The sequence below is a fragment of the Fusarium vanettenii genome (assembly GCF_000151355.1).
Source record: "Fusarium vanettenii 77-13-4 chromosome 7 genomic scaffold NECHAsca_46_chr7_1_0, whole genome shotgun sequence".
NCBI lineage: Eukaryota > Fungi > Ascomycota > Sordariomycetes > Hypocreales > Nectriaceae > Fusarium > Fusarium vanettenii.
In genome coordinates, this window is record NW_003315842.1 from 94,882 (window position 1) to 116,687 (window position 21,806).

The 21,806-nt window shown below is 50.9% G+C and overlaps 7 protein-coding genes across 7 annotated transcripts; 5 read left to right on the plus strand and 2 right to left on the minus strand.

The window, feature by feature from the left end:
• Window positions 1-378: 378 nt before the first annotated feature.
• On the minus strand, window positions 379-855 carry NECHADRAFT_82207 (uncharacterized protein; the record flags this gene model as incomplete). Its single annotated transcript, XM_003041453.1, has 1 exon — window positions 379-855. One exon carries the CDS (start codon window positions 853-855, stop codon window positions 379-381), a length of 477 nt encoding a protein of 158 aa, XP_003041499.1.
• Window positions 856-1,318: 463 nt separating this feature from the next.
• On the minus strand, window positions 1,319-2,902 carry NECHADRAFT_82208 (uncharacterized protein; the record flags this gene model as incomplete). Its single annotated transcript, XM_003041454.1, has 2 exons — window positions 1,319-2,284; window positions 2,342-2,902. 2 exons carry the CDS (start codon window positions 2,900-2,902, stop codon window positions 1,319-1,321), a joined length of 1,527 nt encoding a protein of 508 aa, XP_003041500.1.
• Window positions 2,903-3,730: 828 nt separating this feature from the next.
• On the plus strand, window positions 3,731-8,548 carry NECHADRAFT_82209 (uncharacterized protein; the record flags this gene model as incomplete). Its single annotated transcript, XM_003041415.1, has 8 exons — window positions 3,731-4,699; window positions 4,739-5,974; window positions 6,034-6,036; window positions 6,202-6,204; window positions 6,261-6,281; window positions 6,432-6,762; window positions 6,870-7,713; window positions 7,813-8,548. The coding sequence occupies 8 exons, from the start codon at window positions 3,731-3,733 to the stop codon at window positions 8,546-8,548; spliced, it is 4,143 nt and encodes a 1,380-aa protein (XP_003041461.1).
• A 2,194-nt stretch (window positions 8,549-10,742) lies between these two features.
• NECHADRAFT_44324 (uncharacterized protein) lies at window positions 10,743-11,938 on the plus strand (the record flags this gene model as incomplete). Its single annotated transcript, XM_003041416.1, has 3 exons — window positions 10,743-11,042; window positions 11,191-11,451; window positions 11,516-11,938. The coding sequence occupies 3 exons, from the start codon at window positions 10,743-10,745 to the stop codon at window positions 11,936-11,938; spliced, it is 984 nt and encodes a 327-aa protein (XP_003041462.1).
• Window positions 11,939-12,920: 982 nt separating this feature from the next.
• On the plus strand, window positions 12,921-14,198 carry NECHADRAFT_82211 (uncharacterized protein; the record flags this gene model as incomplete). The annotated part of the gene is made up of 3 exons (XM_003041417.1): window positions 12,921-13,603; window positions 13,657-14,071; window positions 14,118-14,198. The coding sequence occupies 3 exons, from the start codon at window positions 12,921-12,923 to the stop codon at window positions 14,196-14,198; spliced, it is 1,179 nt and encodes a 392-aa protein (XP_003041463.1).
• Window positions 14,199-15,185: 987 nt separating this feature from the next.
• Window positions 15,186-16,778, plus strand: NECHADRAFT_94767 (uncharacterized protein; the record flags this gene model as incomplete). The annotated part of the gene is made up of 3 exons (XM_003041418.1): window positions 15,186-15,262; window positions 15,308-15,428; window positions 15,483-16,778. The coding sequence occupies 3 exons, from the start codon at window positions 15,186-15,188 to the stop codon at window positions 16,776-16,778; spliced, it is 1,494 nt and encodes a 497-aa protein (XP_003041464.1).
• Window positions 16,779-19,842: 3,064 nt separating this feature from the next.
• Window positions 19,843-20,521, plus strand: NECHADRAFT_16829 (uncharacterized protein; the record flags this gene model as incomplete). The annotated part of the gene is made up of 2 exons (XM_003041419.1): window positions 19,843-19,973; window positions 20,041-20,521. Coding segments are annotated over 2 exons (612 nt in total), but the record flags the coding sequence as incomplete, so codon positions are not given.
• Between the last annotated feature and the right edge of the window lie 1,285 nt (window positions 20,522-21,806).

Here is a 21,806-nt window from a genome sequence, read left to right on the forward strand (position 1 = left end):
TCCTTCCAACTGGAACCAAGTACACGGCGCTGTTGGAGCAGGCTCCGATAGTTGCATTGCTGACAAGGCGTCCAAGAAGACCGGGTTTTCTGTTTGTCCATCGGGTTAGCTCAAAGACGTACTAAGCGTCAAAGTAGCAACCGGCCATCTGGCAACCTACCTAGCCCAGTCAGTGTCCTGTGCCAAGTCCATCGGCTTTGTGAGATCGGGCGGAGGTTGCGCCGGCATCCCTCAGGTTTCCAACGTCGATGTCAAGCTCAGTGTCTTGACCTCCTCAGTGGGCGAAGATGAGACCACCACCGGCAAGGCAAAGCGTTAGATCAACCACGTGCTCCACTAAACCCGCGTCCTGTTTACTAGAGCTGAATTTAAGGCTATCTAAGGCAGTAGCGGAGACGGTTGCACTGCTCTGTCCATCTGGTGCGGCATCCGTTGCGCAGACTTCGTCAAGTACAAGAATCGGCAAATCTCACGAGGGAGGAAGAAGTTGTCAACCAGGTAGTCGGCGAACTCGTGTAGATCTGCCTGTAACTCTGCTCGATATGTTGAGTCCTGGAAGTCGATGTCCTCATGAGCTGATGGCGATAAATTGAGAGACTCAAATAAAGCAATGATCAGATTGCATTTAGACTCTTCACTGATGGAATATTCATAGGTGAATCGAATAAGCTTGATCCGGTCATATTTGTCGTCATTTTGTTTCATGTCATCGTTGTCAAAATGGTTGATGACTTGGTGAAACCGACGGGTAGCATAAGCACGGCCATCGGCTGAAAGAGATGGTCGTGAGGAAAAGTCAATTATGCCCTCGAGGGATGATCGATGACGATTAAGCGGAAGCGCGGGTGGCGCCATCGTATTTGACCTTGAGATTCTTTCTTTGTTGATGAAATCGGCGAGTCTGTCGAAGGCCAGCCAAATGTACCTGGGTTTAGCCCTGATGTGGCAGGCGGTGACAGCGATACGGCGATAAGGCGGCAGAATTCTAGTGCGTCGTATAGTCACGTGATGAAAGGTCAGTGTGGACTGGACGTAAGATGACTGAAATCTCAAAACAGTCCAGTGTAAGTGACTTGAACATCGGTTTAGTGCTCGCTGAGAGAGAGGCTGGTATTGGAAGGGTCACCTCGCGGAGACGTGATGACCAAGCAGTGCTAATTTCAACTCGAGATCTACAGGTATCATCAATTCAGTGTAAGAACAGTGGACGGCGAGCTTTGCGCTTGAGCTTCAAGAATAGAGGGAACTAGATTTTATTCCTCCAGAACACAATTTTTACCTAGTTATGCATTATTACTTGTTATTTAATAGCAATACACTATGAGTTCATCGTTGACTGAAACTCATCAAAATTAAGCAAAGGGATAGAGAGCCCATCACAGGAACGGAAGAGATATGGCTCATGGTTCTCCGCCTTCCGCACGATTTCCTCAAGCTGCTTGCCAACGCCCTCAGCCCATGCGCGGTCCTCCACTTTGGGCTGAAGCATTTGATCCTTGATGAGACTGAGAAGGGTTGCCAATGCAGTATCCCCCTTGCAGCGTGTGTCATTCTGGAGTCTCTCTATCGTCCAAGACACAAGTTGGTGAACTATAGCAACCTTGGCGGCTTTGTCGGTGACTTCGTATAGAGGGACCGAAGAATTGGTAGAGGATGTGCCATAACGCCCTCTTGTCCGAGCAAATCCCTCAATGGCCTTGGGGCCATGCAACAACCAGATTGAGAACTCTAAGAAAACGCAGCCCAGAGACCAGATGTCGTATCTGCGGGACCTCGGCTGCGGGTTCTTTTTATCGGCATCCTCAAATTCCACTTCTGGAGCCTGGTATGAAGGTGTGAGGAAGAGACTTGTCGTCGCCGACTTTCTGTACATGGTCGGGGCGTCATGGATCCTTGAAATGCCAAAGTCGGCGATTTTCAAGACTGGCTTGCCACCATCTGTGATGCAGAGGATGTTGATAGGCTTAAGGTCACCATGGCGACACTGAAAGCTAGCATGGAGCAGGTGAAGAGCCTTGGCGAGACCCAGCATTTGTTTCATGGACCAAAGAGCGCACTCCCAAGTGGTTTCTGGTTCTGTAGCCTCCCAGAACTCCTGGAGGTTTCCGCGATCAGCCCATGGGAAGACGATGTACCCTTTTTTGCCTCTCTCGATGCTGACCAGATGTCGGATGATGTGGCGATCCTTAAGAGTTTTGATCTGCTGCAAGATCTTGTCCTCCGTGGTGAAATCATCCATACGATGAAACTGTTTTACCGCAACTTGAAGTCTAGCCGTCTCCGCCTATAAAATTTCAGTGTCCGGCAAGATAGAGTTATAGTCTAGAACATAAAGGCCTACCTCGAATCCTCGCTGTTGTGCTGGATGAACAGTTGCCTGATAGACAACGCCAGCCGCGCCGCTTCCAATAATGTCGGTCTTCGTGAACGGCAGAGGTGATTCTTGGTTGACGTTAATGAGCCTGCCAGTGGTATCCAGAATGGGCGCTAGAAACGGCCATTGTTGTTTTACAAAGAGGTTGACCGAGGCGGGTTTCCAACCTGTGAAGGGGAATTCGACTCCATCCCATGATACGAGGGCCTCATGATCCGGGCTCCGGGAGAGCGGGAGATGCTCATCTGTGAGGCCTTCATCAAGCAACCCCTGTATGGCGGTAGCCCTGTCCAGGAGTACCAGGATCGCAAAAACCTTCCGAGCTTGCGCTGTTATCCTGCTAGATACATCGGGCCGCGCGATACTTGGCAAGATTCGGGCGAGAAAACTGTTTGTTCGGCTCAACTCGGATGCGACATTTGGCTTGGTTATCGCCTTCTCTAGAGCGTCGAGGGGTACAAACTCTTTCCCATCAAGATCAGAAGAGATAGGCCGTAACTGGCTATCTAGCGATGACGAGCGCGGCATTTCTACTGTTCGTGATAAGAATGCTAATTTCTGGCAGACGACTTGACTGGGAAAACGAAACGGCGATGGCATGAGCTGATAAGTCCATGGGACAACGAGGCAAGTCAAAGGAGCAAGCCGGAGGGGCAGGCCAGGGACCCCCAAGATTCACCCTGATGCGGCTCTACGCGTAGGGCTTTAAGGCGGAGTAACCCAAGTAGAGGGTCCAATCAATAGGAAGGCAGGAAGAAAGCCAAGAGGAAGTCGTGTGTACGAACGGCCGGCCGGGCTTGCTTATGCCCAGCTGAACTCGCCCGACTTGGCTGAATAAATCCCCCTTGGCCTGGTGCGCGAATTTCCAAGCAGAGATGCCATTGGAGGAGCCCCCACAGTGTAGCCGGTGGAGGGTTACCTTGGTCGTAAGGAAGCTGATGTCTTTGCACTTTCAAGCTTCTCAATGTATGGAGGGCCTCATAAGCGAAGACACCACCACCATTCTACTGCATTAAACGGCCAATCACGCACCTTTACTCTACATACATGATGGTGCATGGCGTTCATCGCTCGTGACATATCAGGCCATTCTTGGTTACCGGGGGGTTGAATTGCGACATAACAAGTTGTACACTCTAACTTCTACAGCAGACCAGGGGTCACTGCTATCTTGCCGACCAGTATCAAGGAGACTTGGATGATTTCGGCTCGAGTTATTTGAACTGGTGCGTATTCGCATGTCACGCCATCCTCTGGCTCGCTGTCAACTCCCCTGGGCACCTACCTCCTTTCACTCAACCTCACCTATCCAAGGCGAACTAGTAACGCCTTGTAACATTGACTTTCAATTTTGTCATGCCCCTTTTGTCTATCATCGCCTCGAGAATTTGCAACCCATCACAGGTATCACTCGTTGCTTCTCCATCGCCGAAAATCCCCCCCAGCACTGATTCGGATATCTCCTCTCCCGACGGACTCGCAGCTTCTCGCCCCGGCTATGAACCCGTGAAAAGCTCTAGTCTAATCACGAGTAGACCCATTCGAGACGAGTTCCAATCGCCAAGGAGGCGGCGCACGTTTCCTAGCACTGCTCAAGTCGGTCGACGTTTCAGTGGTCTGCCCCTAGTACGCACAGCTACTGGAACGTTGCTGGGCCGCAGACGCACCAATCCCACTGTCACTGAAATTTATCCTAGAGGCCCGTGGACCAGCAGCATCAAGATGGCGGCTACTTCATATGATCACATCAGAACGCGTATCGAGAATGAGATGTTGGAGCGGCATAACGACAACGATGAGTTCAGGGAGTGGATCCCGCTATCCTGGTGCATAGACCTACTTAATACTGAGGAGGATGTCAGGGCTGCTCTCGATGACAGCGAGGCGAAATGGAAGGGCTGCACTTCGCGCTTGGCAAAATTCGTGCGAGACCGCGCGCCATGTTTGTTTGTGATGCTCGTCTACTCGAGCATGGTAGAGTTGCTCGAGCAATTCTACGAAAAAGACATCGGCGACGCGTGCTTCCCTCTCGAAGTCACACTAAAACGAGCCAATGGCAGTATTGAGGGAATCACGGATGGCGAGGTTAAGCTCCGGTTTCCTCGCGGGACCACGTCCAAGGAAGCTAAGAGTCTCTTTTCTGATGACCAATGGCTGTTTTTCGCTCCCAAGCTGTGTTGGACTGCGTTCGATGATCCGCCCCTTGGTTCCAAGCACAAGTTGCCTTTCATCACAGCCCCTGAGAAATTCAGCGGCACCGAGTTCAGTATCGTCTACAAGACAACCATTCACCGCGACTATGTTGATATGGAGTTGTGTGACCTTGTAAGTGCTCAACTGCCGTCTCGTCTGTTTCCCTGGTAGCTGACACTTGCATGCCAGGAGATTGCATCCGACGCGAAAGACCATCCCTACGTTGCTCTCAAGAAATTGCTACCTAATAGCCTGACTGAAGACGCCTTCAAATCTGTCGTCAAAGCGGAGCATGAGACGCTGACCATGCTCCGAAAGTTGTCAGCCAAACACCTGATCAAGGCGACCGCATTCTACAGGCGTGACGGTGACCTATTCTTTGTCTTTCCGTGGGCGCAGCATGGCAATCTCCGCAAATTCTGGGCCGAGAAGATACCTGCAATCTGCGATCAAAACTATATGAGATGGGTCTTCAGCCAGCTTCATGGTCTGGCCGATGCTATTCGGACTTTGCATCACGCAGAAGACGGTCGAATGTGTCGCCACGGCGACCTTAAACCCGAGAATATCCTCTGCTTTAATTCATCCGCCGATCCCGGGGTGCCCAAGGATCACACCTCTTGCGTTCTCGTCATATCTGACGTTGGTCTTTCAAGAACCCACGACAAGTCAACGCAGTTTCGTTCCAAGACGAAGATGGTTGGTGGAGAAACTATAGCTTACGCAGCCCCAGAGACGGAACTCTATCCAGACCGCGCTACTTCACGCCGCTACGACATATGGTCACTGGGTTGTCTCTATCTGGAGTTCGTCATTTGGCTTCTGTATGGCATTGAGGAGCTAGATCGCTTCGGCAGAGAGATCCACGGCAAGTTCTACACCATCATGGATCGCCCTGAGACCCTCCAGGTTAGCAGGATGCAACAAGCCAAAGTCAATCCAGAGGTCGATAGGTGGATCGAGAACATCAAGAAGGACCCGAGGTGTACCACAGCCGGTGGATCCAAGCAAACGGCCGTCTCTCTTGTGGTTGATCTCGTCAAGGAGCGGCTCCTCGTCACCGCCGCAAACCCTGACCCTAGGGATCCAGATCCCGAGGGGACTCAAACTGTATCTGACTCTGGGGACCAGTCGGATGATGATGGTTTCCACCTGATGGTCAGAGCTCCGACCAAAATCGGAGAGGGCTTTCTAAACTCGAGGGCGCCAGACGCAGGCAAGGATGAGCGGGCATTTGCCCTAGAAGTGTGCGACAAGTTGGACGCCATTATTCAGGATGCTCAAAATGGCGATATTGAATGGATCAACCTCGACCAGCACGCAGCGGAGTCGATTCCTCACTCCGGGCCCGAGTCTGTTACAGACACCGCCTCTTTCCACAGAGACACCACCAGCAGGAGCAGAGAAGTGAGTACAATACCATGCCTATTTATTGGTCGCTCACCTTTCTGACATGACATTTCCAGTATGTAAGCTCGGTCGATGATAATGGGGTGAGACTTTAAGCGGTATTTGGACTAATACACACCTCTCTCCAATAGAAGGCAAGTGATGGCCCCCATCTAGACGGAACACAATGCCGGTTAATGTGGCTCCATGTTGTTATGGCCGTTGTTGTTAATCAACTATAACAGTTCGTGAGTTGCACCGACGCTGATAAAACATCACGACCCTCTCAAGTTGATGAATCTAGCTAACTCCGAGCCTTCAGCCAGTACGTAAAACCTGACCTCAGTTCTCTCTTCACTCATAGCCAGAGATGACAGTTTCCTGATTTGTTTCTTCCAACGCAGAAAGTACGTTTACGTTCTGCTCTAGAACTAAACTTGGAGCGTCTGCTAACGTGAGTAACAACCAACATCAGCTCGATGACAGATGGGAGTACATTCCGGACGAGGACGCAGCAGAGAGACTCCGAACTAGCCTTAGCCAGCTGCATCAACCTACCAAGCCGTCAGAACTGTGCGGTCGTTGCAGTGGGCTATCGATTTGGTCTCGGGAGTGCAGCTTCGATGACACGGCGGCCAACCTGGGCAGGAACTCACCTCGATGTGCCCTATGTCGACTACTATCTCGATCCCTTATGAACTGGGCCACTCTCCCTGATGACAACTTGCACTTCTTCCGGGTTGGCTCATCCCTAAAGTTCAACAACAAACGACTGCCACCGATTGTTTCGCTCTACACCCTGCCTAGTAGGTTTCTTGTTCTGTTTTTTTTCTCTCCTCCCTCTCTCTTCTATTCTTTTTATTAAAACAATCATGTTTTTCGTCACTAATTGATACCGATGCTTTTATCCCAGTAGCCACAGAAAAGTCAGCCGGGCCTCATGATTCCCTCGAGGCCGACATTCAGCTCGGGTTTCCCGAACTCCCTGATGCTGGCAGTCCGACGCACATAGAGGTGCTTCGTGAGTGGATCCGGGACTGCGACATGCATCAGTGTCTCCATTCTCAGGATGAACCTTTCTTACCGACCAGGCTTCTTGACGTTGGGGAGCACGGCACCAAACGGTCTCGTCTGATCTGTGACACCGCCACCCTCCCCAAGAATGCTAAATATCTAGCCTTGTCCCATAGATGGGGTTCGCATCCCAAGCCTGGTGTGTCCAATCCCCTGAAGGGTAAGATTGTCTGCACGTACGAGAAGAATATCAACGCTCTGAAGCAGGGTATCGATGACACGGATCTTCCACCAACGTATCAAAATGGCATCACCATTGCTAGAGAGCTTGGAGTGCAGTTCATCTGGATTGACTCGCTCTGCATCATCCAGCAAGACAAAAGCGACCCACTGGACAAGGACAAGGGCGACGATTGGAAAAAGGAGGCCGAGCAGATGGAACGCGTCTTCCGCTCGGCATATGCCACTATTGCTGCCAGTTGCGCTAGCTCGCCAGCAGAACCGTTTCTCAAGCCTCACCCAGAGAGACAGTGCGTCAAGATGCAAACAGGCAATACATCCTACTACTTATGCGACGCCATCGATGACTTCTCCGAGGACGTGGAGCAAGGAGAACTGAACAAGAGGGGATGGGTTCTACAAGAGCGAGCTCTCTCCCGCCGAACAATCTACTTCACCGAGAAGCAGACGTATTGGGAATGTGGTGAGGGTGTGCGGTGCGAGACGCTGACAAAGACGAAGAAGTAAGTTATCCATACGTATGACATGATGAGATGAAAGAAGAGGGCCTCTTGACATTGCCACCAAGAGAGTAAGCATTGTGCACTAACAATCTCTCACAGCTCCAAGGCATCCTTCCTTGGCGATGCCAATTTTCCCCATTCCTTCCCGGATTACGTCAAAGGGAAGAAGATCAAGTTGTACCAGGACCTCTACGAGCGATACTCCAAGCTAGCACTCTCGTACCCCACGGACCGCCCCATCGCCATCAGAGGCCTAGAAAGGCGGCTGCGAAACGTCCTGGGCACCAAGGCCGGATACGGTGTCTTCGATGTTTACCTGCGTCGAGGCTTGCTGTGGCAGCGGGAGCAGGCCAGTTTACAGCGTATCGACTTTTCCGGCGGGGACGAATCAGTCCCATCATGGTCCTGGATGGCCTACGCCGGGGGCATCCGGTACATGAACGTACCGCTCGGGGGGGTGGAATGGGGGCGATGGGAGAATGATGTCGTCTCACCTTGGAACGACGATAGTGACGTACAAGACGGTGGCAAAGCCCCAAAATCTGCACTCAAAGTTCTTGTGCGTGATATTTTGGTGTCTGTTATCGAACCTTCAGCGCGCGTCTTCCTAGACGAACCGAGTCGCACATTTGGCCGTCCTTTCAAGTGCGTCATCGTTGGCTCCAGCAAGTCAAGCCAAGGCCAAGTCGATATTCGGAAAACGTATTATGCCTTGGTTGTGACGCCTCTTTCCGGGCAAGAAGAGAGGAACGTTTATGAGAGGGCCGGGGTTGCCTTTTTTCATGGATATCAAATTGTATGGGACAATCCTGGGAAAGAAGGCTACATTTACTAGAAGTGTAGATACTAGATGGCTTCCTTTCTAGCCTACAATATAGGATGATTCGGCCATTAGCTCTGGTGGTGAAATGCGACCGGGTGTGGGTGCTGTTGGCTACAACAAGGGCCGACAATCAACGGATCCCTTGGGAAAAGACGTCGCCGGATCTGTCTTGAGCTGCGGCTGCGGACATGCTCAAAGTAGCATAAGTGTAGACTTGTATTACTATGACGTTATGATGTGCTGATATTGTGTTTTTCAATGTAGTCAAAGCCCGGCCCTTGATGAGGTAACCGAGCCAGAAGGCCGAGCGTAGATTTGGTCCATATACATTATCTCTGTAGACCTTTCGGCATCATCTTATTAGTTGATGCAAAGAGCATCGATCCATAGGTATCGGCAACCAAGGCAGCGAGCGGCACGTATAGACTCTCGGAATGTTGCGGCTGTGGGACTTTGGAAAAGTTGGGGATCGATGGACCTAGAGAACTTGGCCAGGTTTTCCTTTGTTAGCTTGATCACGGGCGATCTGCCCCAGCAGTGACTGAGCGTTAGGTATGGTGTGTCCGGGGAGAGCGGCAGTTAAGCAGGGCTTCAACTGAGGCATGTGTGCCAGAGATAACAGATTCGTGTCGTTTGTTTCATCAACTCGAGACGTTTGCCGGTGCAGGTCGCCGGCAGGGTCGAGGTCGAAAAGCCTAAGAGGCAAACGTTGGGGCGCCGAACCTCTTGCCTATTCAGCCCTTGGAGCTTTTTACAACTCTGAAGGGAGTCCAAGCACGCTGTTAGTCACGCTAAATATGGGCGTCTCAGCAATTAGACACGGCTCTGCTGAGAGATTTCTCTAACTCTGCCGCGTGTCTTAGCACGCTGTTAGTCACTCTCAGTGTAGGCGCCTGCGCGAGTCGGCCATCCAGGTTACAGGTATCTAGCTGCGGCGAATAATGGCCAGGCTTTTCGGTGGTCTCACTGACAAAAAGAGTGTGAACGACCGACGTACCATCCACAGAATTCACAGCCATCATTCACATATTTATACCTCAGCGTGAGCCCTAGGGTTTTGTAGCATTCTTAGACAATTACGACAAGACACCTGGAGACCTATTCAAACAAGCAACAACACCATGTGTGATATTCTAGTCGAGGTCAGGAAGTTCCGGTGTGGGAGGGTCAATAAAAGCGTTGAAATCGGCTTTGAGGCATGCGCTTTTCCAGACGGCACCGGCCACACAACAGGTCGGCTCGTTGTGTCTGAGGTGATCACCCAGGCAAAGTGCCGCAGCATACGTTGGTGCACCGCGTGTCACCCTCGCCGTGGGCATAATTAGGGTCGGCGTTTTGACCCAGTTATCCCATCAAGGGGCGGACTTGGACCATCAGAGCATATATCCCAATGCTAACACGGTGGTGGTATCATGAGGTATCAGATATGAAGATAGCGCCCATTGAATAAATTTGGTTACTTGCTGTCCTGCTCTCCTTGGTCTCGAGGCTATTGCTGCTTCACCTTGGAAAAACCGCTCGTAGCCAAAGTTCGCGAGGCAGTTCTGCACCTACTTCGTGGAGTTTTAACGAAGTTATCAAGAGCGCCTGGATCAATCCGGCAGGGAACATCATGCCTGTCAAGAATATATGGAATCCCAATCTATTTCAAGCATGAGATGCAAAACATCATGTCAGAGATGGAGTGACGCAAACCTGCTCGCCGTCATCTTAGTTGTCGTTAGTTGTCGTAGTAGAACTCGAAGGAGCCGCCAAAAAGTCGGTTCTCAAACCAGTGGCCTGATTCTGCCTAAAGGAGCCCACCGCCATCATCAAAGTATCCATGATTCAGGTCTCTGACATTTAGGGGAGTGTAAGACACGTCATTTTTGGAAACGGTTGTTGGTGACAATCGTTGGTTGCTTCGGTGCTGGCCATGGCTCTAGTCAGGTTTCTATTGATAGCACCTTGCTGCCAGCCTCTCCAACGTTCCAAGCGGTAAGCTGACCAACAGAATTGTCACGATGCTCTCATGGCGCGATCATGCGTGCCCAAGCCAATGGGCGAGTCGGGAAAAGCGCGCGCTTGGATAACACCTTTTAGTCGGCTGATGGCACTTTCATCATCAAACCCATCCGCCATCAATACAGAAATCCACGGCGAATACCCCAGGACTTCGTCGGGACCTGGGCCTATCTCTCTCATCCACCTTTCCTCATCCTCTACAATGTCTTCCATAAGCTCACCAGAAAGCGCATCGGGTAGTATCGATGCGCTTGACGAAGGCCATAGGCACATATTCACCAATGCCATCATGAACATTCTAGCAACAGATCTCGCCGAGTTCACATATGCTCAAATTCTTGATGGCTTACCGACCGAGAAATCTGTTCGGACCGGCTTCCACTTTATGCATGATCACCCTGTTTTTACACTGCGCCACGAAAATCTTTGTGAGGGCTATTTAGACAAGGCTCGGAAGTTCAGAGCTCGCTTTGATGCTTCTGAACTTTCGTTCGAGCCGTTGGTGAGACTTACCCACTTTTCATCGCTGCACACTCGACTTTGTCTAACTAGCCAGTCCTTAGCTGTTAGAAGCTTTTCGAAAAACACAACCTGGTTCAAAAGAATGTAATTTGCGGCTTATCGAACTGGCTGTCCTTGCCTGTCACCAGATAGCTGTCTTCCTCTATGAGTTAGATGACGGCGCCCACAAGCATGAGGCTCATCAAACATGGCTAGACATGGTCAGCCGAGAGCCGAAGGGCCAGAGTCCGCCGAGGTACTACATCCCGCCTGCTACAATATTCGTCCACCGCGCATATCGCTCTGCAGAGCGATATCCTAGGGGCGCTGCCGATGTGGCCGGATACTGGGCTGAAGGCCAAATATTTGGCGGCGTGGTTTGGTTTGAACGGGGCGAGACGGATCGTGAAGTATGCCAATATTCCCCATCATTCTACTGCTAGCAATGGCCTCTGGTGCTGACCCTCTCTTAAGTGCAAAGGTGTATGGATTCACGGGGCCAGCCTACGTAGTCCTCGCACCCTCTACCCACCAACACAAAAGCAACTGGATTCCCTCATCTCGTTCCTCCTATCCAAACCAGACGAAAATTCTGTCTGCCCGCTACCTATTCACGGAACTCCTGAAAACCGACCACGCTGGGATCCATATGAAGCTCAGAGCCGTTTCCACATTTTTCGAGATAAGAACCTGCTGAGTCCACCGATACAATCTCCCGGACGGAGCTGCACCAGCGTTAAAGCCAGCGACTGGCCTGAAGTCGGCGACGAGATGATCTGGGTGCAGCAGAATCAGCTGAGAGAATGGGGTGAGCCATATGATGCAAAGGTGATGGCTGCAGCTGAGGAAGGGATGAAGCTCATCACACCCACGTCGCCCCTCTACCAACAGCCTTGATTAGATATTATTTTAGTACTATATCTGAAGACTATATAGCATTGCGATTTACCAAACATGTTAGATTCAATGATCCATTACCTCAACTTTCTCCCGATATGCACTTTTGAGCGCAGACAACCGTCAGAGCGTATCCCATAGTCTGTTCCAGGGGCGATGTAAGTCAACCAGGATCTAGAACTAAAGAATTCGTACAATAGCCCTCGGCCAAGGAAGAGAACGATTTCGCTCGCTGAGATTGCTGGCGGCACTGTCTGTCGGTGAAAAAAACAGGCGGGGGTGTGATTGTAGATGTCTTTGTCATGAGTGCCCAGGATCTGTCCCAAGGCGAGCACCATATACCAATGCGACAGGGTGATGAGATCAGGGACTTGTATCAAGGCTCGGGTTATTTGGCCCTAGTTCAGCAAGCTGATGAGTGAAATCTCCCGCGAGATTGTGCTGAAGCAAATGATTCCTTGACGAGAAGAGCCCTGGTCCCTCCAAGGCCGACCAGAAGTGTTTGATGAGGCAGGGCAATCTCGATCCAGGAAATAACAAAAAATAAAGAAATTTTAATGACATTTACAGAAGTGGATAGAGATGCTGCTGCAGGGTAAGTTCGTCGAGCTTGAGTCATCCTCGAAACCATTCAAGGAAGCATGTGCGTGGCTATCAACCGTGCTCAGGCCGTGGGGTTAGATTAAGGCTAAACACTCCTAAAAACTTGTAAAGGAAAGAAAAGCTTAATCCTCTATTGCAGTGCTGGGAAGATGTCAATAGTGCAAAAGAAAATCTGTCGCTTTCACGATCCGATTGATATCGGTAAAGTTGCCTTTTTCGGAACATTACCAAATTGGGGTTAGGGCGGTCGGAATAACGTCGGCGTTTCGCGTTACCCCGCCAATCCTATCAAAACATCTCCCAACGCACGTCATCAATCGCTGATGCACCACGACAATACCAGAGCGATTGACCTTGTTCAGCTTGAAATGCCCAAATAATGTCAAACTACGATGTTAAAGAGTGGCTCCGTGGTATTCCCTCTGATAAATCCCTCTCCAGGCACCATTCGCGCTCAACACTCAAGCGACGCCGCCCTCTGACTCCCGAGTCAACTGATGACGAAGAGCTGGCTGGGGGATCCAAGAAGAAACGTCATGAAGATTTGGACCAAACGCCGAAAGCAAAGAAGTTACAGACTATAGGGTCTGAGTCAGAATATTCCCTCAGCACTCGGTCCTCAGTCTCCCGCAAGTCCGGCAGCAAATCACCACAGAAACAATTCAACGCTCTAGGTCGCCTTGATAGAGGCATCGAAATCCGCGAACTGTCCCTTCTTCGGAATTCGTCCCCTGACCTCAAAGATTTTTTGAATACTATGCGCCGGGTGGCTCGTGGCCAGGGAATATTGCCGCTGTCCATGAGAACGCTTATCGGACAGAGTCAGGATGACAGTGTCACCGAGCTCGACTCAGATTTCTATTTCTCCCAAGACAGAGATGAGCTTGGGTGTACCCCCAGTCTAGAGGATGTCAACGACATACTTCAGGCTGCTGCAGAGTGCCAGGGAAACTTTCATGCAGAGCCGGGCTGGAATATGCTGGTGCACAGCGAGGTCCTGCGGCTTGCTTTTAGACCAGCCGGCCTGCCAAAGTTTGAGCACATGGTGAATTTCATGCCTTGGTAAGTTTTGAGGGCTTTGGTCTCAAGATCGCAAACTAACTTGCTTCGGGAAGCTCTACTGCAGGCCTCATTGATACGTATCTGCCGTCGTCTAGCGTGTCTAAGAAGGTTGACTTCTGTGTTTACATCGACCCTGCCCACGACGACGACAACCCGCCCGCAGAGTCGCAGTCAGCTGTCCTGAATAGTCGAGACCAGCTACCTGATGGAGTCATCAATCATACCGACTATTACCCCCTCCGCGACCGACCTGTTGCACTGAGCATCGAGACTAAGAGAACGGGCGAGGGCTGGGATGGTGCCACGCTGCAGCTGAGTGTTTGGCAAGCAGCACACTGGAGGCTCTTGGACCTACTTAACAGTGACCGAGAAGATGAACCTGCACCTTTGCCAGGCTTTTTGCCCGGAATCATCATCCAGGGCCATGGCTGGTATCTCGTCATTGCAACGAGGGAAAACATGAAGACGGTATGCTGGAACAAAATCAACATCGGCTCTACCGACAGCGTTATAGGTGTCTACCAAATCATCTGTGGCCTTCAAATCCTTCGTAGATGGGCGAGGGATTCTTACTGGCCTTCCTTTCGACGAATAATTCTTCCCATGCCGACATGAGATGGAGACGGTTTCGTCAAAACAATCACCAACACACCCGATCAGCAAGCAACGATGCAGGCGCAGGAACGCGGCATCCCATGAACCATGACTCTACTTGAGAAGACACGTTGACACATGTCAGGATCATGAGCTGGGCAAGCCCATCCGCCCCGGCATGTTCATCCACATCCACCAGCCCAGGCTTACCAGGCGTATGCCAACCCGACCCGAGGAAGCAAGGTGCCAGACAGCCCGGGGCTAGTGGTATGAAACGATGATTAGAATTCATCGTAAAATTTAAAGAAGAGGATGCATAATTAGTCAGTCCACAACTTGACTAGCATTAACCAAACCCCGAGTCCGTGATCGGACGAGAGCGTGGACTAAGGGCCAAAAGCCTGTATACAGAAAGTAGCATCATCGAACTGAATCTTTCGCTTTTCGAGCAGTGTCACATCTTATGTCTTACTGATCTTTTCTGAATGTTCGTGACGCTGGCCTTCTGTTTTCACTTCACATCAGTGTTGCCTCCTGGGGCTTGTTCTTCAACCCTACCAACATCCCTGACAAATCTCGTCAGAGACTGGGTAGTGAGTCTCATGATTAACCTGGCAAGCAAGCCAAAGAAAGCTCTCTCTTCGCGGACCAAGACATTCGGGCCTCAACCTCTTATCCTATTATCTGCGCCATGAAAATAGGAGCGTCTTGTCCATCGAACTGTAAGAAAACTACGTCGTGGCGCACACCTGAGGTAAGTGGCGTCGAGTAAGCCAGAAAGTAAGCATTCCCAACGCTAAACCCAAGTAGATTTCATACGCTGGCCTAATCTTAGTCAGATTTGCCTGTCAGCATTCCATCTTTTCACACAGCGTGAATCTTAAGCTGACGACTCAACTCAAGTGATCTACAGACTGTAGTATTTAGCTGCGTGAAATCTCATCTAATTCGAAGATATCGTCGGCGGCTGTCCCGTCCAAGAGCAATAATGCAGACCCTCCGGAAACTCGTTCTCGGGCAAACTCGTCGGCCACCAAATTATCCAACAGTCCCAACCGACACAGTGTTTCTCGTCCATTACTTTGATGGCACACCCCTCTATCAGAACAGCATTCATTGTTGGACGCTCAGATTCAATGATGTGCTTGACACGGACATGCTCCATTCATCATTGGCCAAAGTTCTGGCACGACCTGGATGGAAGAAACTAGGAGGACGCATTCGGATGACTGTTGGTTCCCATGGCACGAACCTTTGGTTGATAATGGTCACTGATATACGACAGGATAAAGAAAAACTGGAGATTCATGTTCCAGAATCCTTTACTGCAGAACGCCCAGCGCTGAATTTCCATCATGATTCATTTGACGTCAGTATAGATGAACACCCCTTGGCATCTACACTTCCCCAAGCTACCCCGGGTCGACCGTCAGTACAAATTGGGCCTTCAACATTCAGGGTTTTTGGAGTACCTCCAGGGACTCCAGTCTGCCTCGAGGACTACCTCCAGTCCGATAGTCCACAGTTGACGCTCCATATCGTGTCCTTCACTGATGCAACTTTGGTCTCACTGTGCTGGCCTCATATCGCTGTCGATGCGATGAGCCTTCGCGATATCAGTGTCGCCTGGAGTCTTGTGCTTGCGGGGCGGGAGTCTGACGTTCCTCCAATGCTATCCGCCGACGAAGATCCCATGGCTCGAGCTGGTTTCGATCCTGCCTTCAACGAGCCACACGCACTCCAAAACCGTTGGGTCATGGGCTTGTGGGCTTTCTTCTGGGCATTCCGCTTCATCCTGGATCTGTTATTATGGCGCAGAATGGAAACAAGAACACTCTTTCTGCCCCGCAAAACTGTTCAAGAACTAAAGACTCGGGCTCTATCTTGTCTTTCGACAACTTCGTCCCCGGCCCCATTTATTAGCGATGGTGACACCATTGCAGCTTGGTTGTCAGTGATGGCGACAGCGGCCATATTTCCACCAAGTTCGACCCGAACAATTAGCATCGGCAATGCGTTTGATCTCCGGACGCGTGCACCATCACTTTTCCCTGTCAGGCCAAACGAAGGTTCTTATGTGCAGAACGCCCTGTTTGCCTTTTGGACTTTATTCCCCGCTGGTTACATGGCCAGCAACAAGCAAAATGCTATTGGGCCTGTCGCACAGGCTATGCGGAAGGCTATCGAAGAGCAGACAACGGAAGCTTCCATCCATACTCTAGCTCGTCTCTCGCGAGAGTCTCTGGAATTTTGTGGTGTACCTCCGCTTTTTGGAGACACCAGCTCTTTTGTGATCAATTTGACCAACTGGACAAAATCCCGCCTCTTCGAAGTTCCCGATTTCGGACCAGCAATCGTCGCCAGTTCAAAGAAGGGTGGCGGCCAAAGTTCTACTACAAAGGAAGAACAGCCTAGATCAGTAAACAGAGGTCGTCCTGTCTACTATCACGTTCAGGGGGTTAGCCCGAACAACATGCTGGAAAGGAATGGAGCTTTTATCGTAGGCACGCCAGAGGGTGATTACTGGATCAATGGCTGCTTCCCGCCCGAGGTTTGGAAGTTGATTAAGTCCACGTTCTAGCCCGCACATGGCAATTGGTGCGTTCAAGCAGAAGGACATCGGCGGCGTTGTGTGATTCTATGAGCATTGGAGTCTATTTTTGCGGGTTTTTCTTTTCGTTTGAATCTCATGTTGTCTCGTAATGATGACTTCGGTAAGCCGTTATGCAAATGAAAAAAGAAAAAAGAAACCTTTCAACAGGTGCAGAGACAACTGCGGTTATCTTGTAAAAAGACACGCGAGAAAAAGGCGACACCTTGAAGCACGTGATGTTTTCCCTTTGGCGCGTAGCAGAAGCACCAGCCAATCAACAGCGACCATGGCGTGGCAGGAGTCACGTGAGATAAGAGATAAGCCAAGTTGCCCCTGGAGACATGTGACAACTTCAAGAAACATCATGAATCAACATCAGACATGGACAGCTCAGCGCAACCACATCCAGACACCGAACATATTCGAGCGGCCCGAGTAAATTTTGCTAAGAGCATTCTACCAAGTCATGCACTCGCCGCCCGCTGATGATGATCTTGTAAATTGGTCATCTTGGATTCAACAGTGGATTAACCATACTGCCTCAAGCCCCCACTTCGAACCCCGAACTCATCAACCAGCATCGACAAAGAGGCCTTTCAACATGGGCAATACGCCTCCACCTTCGATGGACCAGTCACCTGGTATCGTCACCCCAAGAAAGAGACGGAGAGGTGTTCGTCCAGATGAGCCCCCGGCAGACGACGACATATTTGGCCTGGATGACCCCGAAAAGACACCAAGCGCGGCATCGGCATCATCCATCATGCCACCATCCTCTTTCAAACTCCCCCTCGCTCCATACCCCCTTCACCATCCGTCTCGTTCCAACTCTCAGTCATCTCGATCTATTGCATCGTCCCAGTCAAGGTCGACCAAGCGATCCGCCAGCCCAGTCAAACCCGGGACTCTCAAAGAACTCCAGAAGCCAGTTGAGTATGTCGAGTGTACCGACGATTCGGGTGATCAGCTCCCCGACGTAGTGAGACAACTCTATCGCGACATCTACGACCTAGCCGTGGAGCGGGAGGGGTTCATACCAGCATCACTCAAGGCGCCGCTCTCTGAACATCTCCCTCGCGCTCGGCCCCGTTACTTTTCACAAAATGGGCATTGGGAACCAGACGGAGGTAAGCGAGAGCTTGAAGCTCTGCTCGAGATCAGGGATGAGGCACTACTATGCCGGTCGACCAATGCATCTGAGGCTGCATGGAACTCTGATGTCCATTCGCCCCTCCTCAAGCTTGCCCTAAAACCCTTCAAAGAGCCACTGATTCGTCGACACGTATTGACCTCCACCCCCATCAACTCCGAGTTTGTCCCCCCGATGAAAGAAGGCTCTTTTTACGATAAAGTCGGCTCTAAGATGGTCGATTATGGTATTGCCCTTCACCCTGACGAGGACAGCCCCCTTGGCCAGGCGATTCGCTGTGCTCTGCGGCCACTACCCAGCTCGAAGCAGTACCTAAACCAAGCAGCCTACGACCCAATAAAGTATGCGCCCAATGTTGTATCAATCGAAACAAAGACCGGATCGGGGGGTCCTCAAGAGGCTAGGTCGCAGCTTGGGATATGGACAGCGTCCTGGAACTTCCGAATGTATCAGTTACTATATGGGAGGCGGCCACTGGGCGAAGCTAGTGCGCCACGGGTTCTCATACCGGTCCCTGTCATCGTCGTGATAGAGCACACGTGGAAGTTATCATTTGCGTGTGACAACGGCCATCGGATCGTGAGTTGTTAATCTACCACAGAGTTCCAAATACAAGTAGCTGACCATGATAGGATATTATTGGGGATGTTACGATTGGCGACACGAAAAGTCTGGACGGCTTGTTGATGCTCATTGCTGTTATCCGCCGGCTGGCAGGTTGGATCCAGAGCGATTTCCAACCTTGGCTGCTAGAGACATTGCTTTCAAATAGCTAATTGAATCCCGTCCCTGGCATGACTGTATATCATCCAAATTGGGTGCATTCTGATGTAATAGACTGGACTGTCGGACCGCACAGGATGGCCGTTGAAGCCCCTCTATTCGTGTATTTGTTGTTGGACCCTGTTTTCTCTCAGAGGTTCAGATAATAAGTTCCATGCTCACCCTGAAGCGTAGATGGCTGACAGGAAAGATCGGAGGCTTTGCCGATGCCTGACTGTCTTGCCATTTGGATTCACCAAATGGCGGATCCATCGACTGAAACTTGTTCATTCACTTTTGCTGCCAGTGAAACAATACAAGTCAAAATGGATAGGATGTTGTCTGCTAGTCTGCTCACGCCGAATCTTGTTGTCATGGAGTCTAAGCTATAAATGACTACGCCACATCACTCAGAGTCCGTAAAACGATCACGTGCAGCTGGCGTGGCGCAGCAAAGTCCCGTCTCCAATAGCCCCGCACGGATTCTCACTAGCCCAGGTTAGTAAACAAAAACATCAAGCAATCATCCAAGGAACCTCTTTTCGCTGTCGCCGTATATTTCTAGCGAATATTGTCTTCTATGCGAGTCATTTAGGGAACGGCTCCTCTGATGGCATATTTCAAGTCATATTTTCCCCCGCCACCAGCGCCCGCGGCTCCGTTGAACACAATCCGCCGCATATCCTTTCGTCACCCAGCTTACCCTGAACCTACGCCTGACTTGCTCTGCCTGCCCGCCGCCGACGGCGATGGACAAGATGGCATCGACTATGACACTGCTGTCATAGCCTGTTGTATTGTCACGGGAAATACCTGGCATAATAGCTGGTTGGCACGGAAACTTACCGGAGGAGCATTTCAGCGTGTTGACAAACCGACCGATGGTATTTTGCGAGCAGATACTTACTACTTCAGACTTGACCAGCACCCCCCAGAACGTGAGTACTATGAAGCACCCAGGCATACCCCATGGCCCGAACCTGAACCCCCCAGTCTCTCGCATAGCGGAGAATAATAAGCTCTTGCTTCTAGACAAATATCCCGTTCTCCCCTCCTTTGACCACTGGCGATTCCCTCATGGCGACATTCCCGCGCCGTGGTCTTCCTTGAGAATCCCCTCCGCAGGCCTGAGTGTCAATCTTAAAGCAGAAAACAGCCGCTCTAAGTCGGGATGGGACATGCCGAATCTCGGGGTATCTTGATGCTGTCGAAGTCGCCCACATCGTCCCGCGTGCATCCGGCTACTGGTTTGAGTACAACTCGATGGCAAGGTACAACACTCAAGACAAAATCTTCCCCCTGTCCGGGAGAAAATCTGGATGCTTACCTTTACACCAGATACGCTCGTCTCAGTGACGTTCCGCAACAGGTCGACGACGACCGGAACCTGATCACGCTTCGTAGGGATCTTCACTATCTCTCTGATCAACGCCGCTTCGCCTTTGTTGTCAAACAGCCGCGTGAGAATGACTCGTTACAGGTTGTAACCCATGTCCTCTGCGCGCAAGGCTCGACCGAGCTTATCAGTTTGTATCACAACCGCTTGCCTCAGCCACTCTCGGGGATATCAACAGAACTCTTGTTTGCACGGTTCGCATGGTCCCTCTTCGATAACAAAACCTTTCCCTTCCTCCAGGGCCTTCAGAGCTACAAGGTCCTCGTCTATGATCTCTCAACATCTCAGTACTCTACCAAAGACCTCAAAGCGGGCAAGATCCGGGACGTAGCTGTATTGTTTCAATCCTACCCCCAGAGCCGGAACCCAAGCCCCCGCAAGCGGACCAATGATGAAATATCCAAAGGCGACGCTGATGCAGAGATGGGATGGTCCACCGGCGACGATGTTTCGTCTGGAGAGGAAGACTACCCACCCCGCGGAAGACACCGTAGACGGTGTGTGGAGTGGGACTCAAGCTTTGAAGAGCCATCCCAGTTAGCAGGCTCGACATCGTCTGCGTCTCCGCCCACATCACAGGATGTACTCAAGCTAGACCTGGAAGAACCATCACGCATGACATCAGATCCAGAGCGCAAAAGGCCCCTGGACTCAAGCAACCTCGTTCTACATCTAGAAAGGGGGCGAGACGGCCGAGATGGGTTATCGGGAGGGGATACATGAAGGGGGCCACTTCTTCAACATGGTCTATTCTTCCTCCGGGGTTTGGCTGCAACTTGGGCGTAAAGCAGGCAAGTAAAGCAGGCAAGCAGTTTCAGCATGGTAAGGTCAGATGGTCCTTCGTTTCCTTATGGCATGATGACGAAAGAGTGACCAAAAGGCGGCTTGCTATGGTCGCGGATGAGATGAGTTGGTTTGCTCAGAAACTTTAGTCGATTAGTGTCGACATATGAGGCATTAGATCGGATGGTGATAGAAAAAGTTTTCTGTATTAGGATTTCACGGCGAGCGATTGTATGGGCTTTTTATCTGGAGGCATGGGAGTGGCTGGCTTCTTAGGTTGGCCAAAGGCCGGTGTCGCTGCGAACTAATGGGAGGGTAGGCTCGCGGTTAGCCTAGATACCATGACTCTGAAAGGAGATGCTTGGCGTTCAGAGACTCGTCTTGTAAGTGTAATACCATTTCATTAGTATGTTGATCTCATCGTGATCATGCTAGTGCCTCTTCAACACGCCCCTGGTATCTGTGGGCTCAGCCATGGTCTGACTACGTAAGGTCTGGAATCGGGCACTAATGATGTAATTTTTGGACTTGAGAAGAAAAGAGACAATGCTGATCTATGTCGTATCCTCATCAAGCGTAGACGGAATCTTTGATAGTCGTTGCATGTGGCATTTGGAATCAAGAGTTGACCTATCAAGCCCAAATTGCGTGGCTGCGTATGTGGCTTGAAGGACTGCTCAGCTTTGAGACAGAACTCATTGGGCCGGTTAGTGTACGGGTCTCATACCAATCAAGTTCGGCTGGTGACAGTCTACTAGCCATATCTGGCGATTTTGATTACAGAGCTGAACAAAGCCACAGAACAATCAGCCACTCCCTGGGCTGCGTCTACTGCAGAACAGTTACACTGGAACTTGACGGTCTAACGCTCCAAAGCTAGGACGTGGCTGAGCAACCAAACCGAATCGGGTAATCTTGATGATTC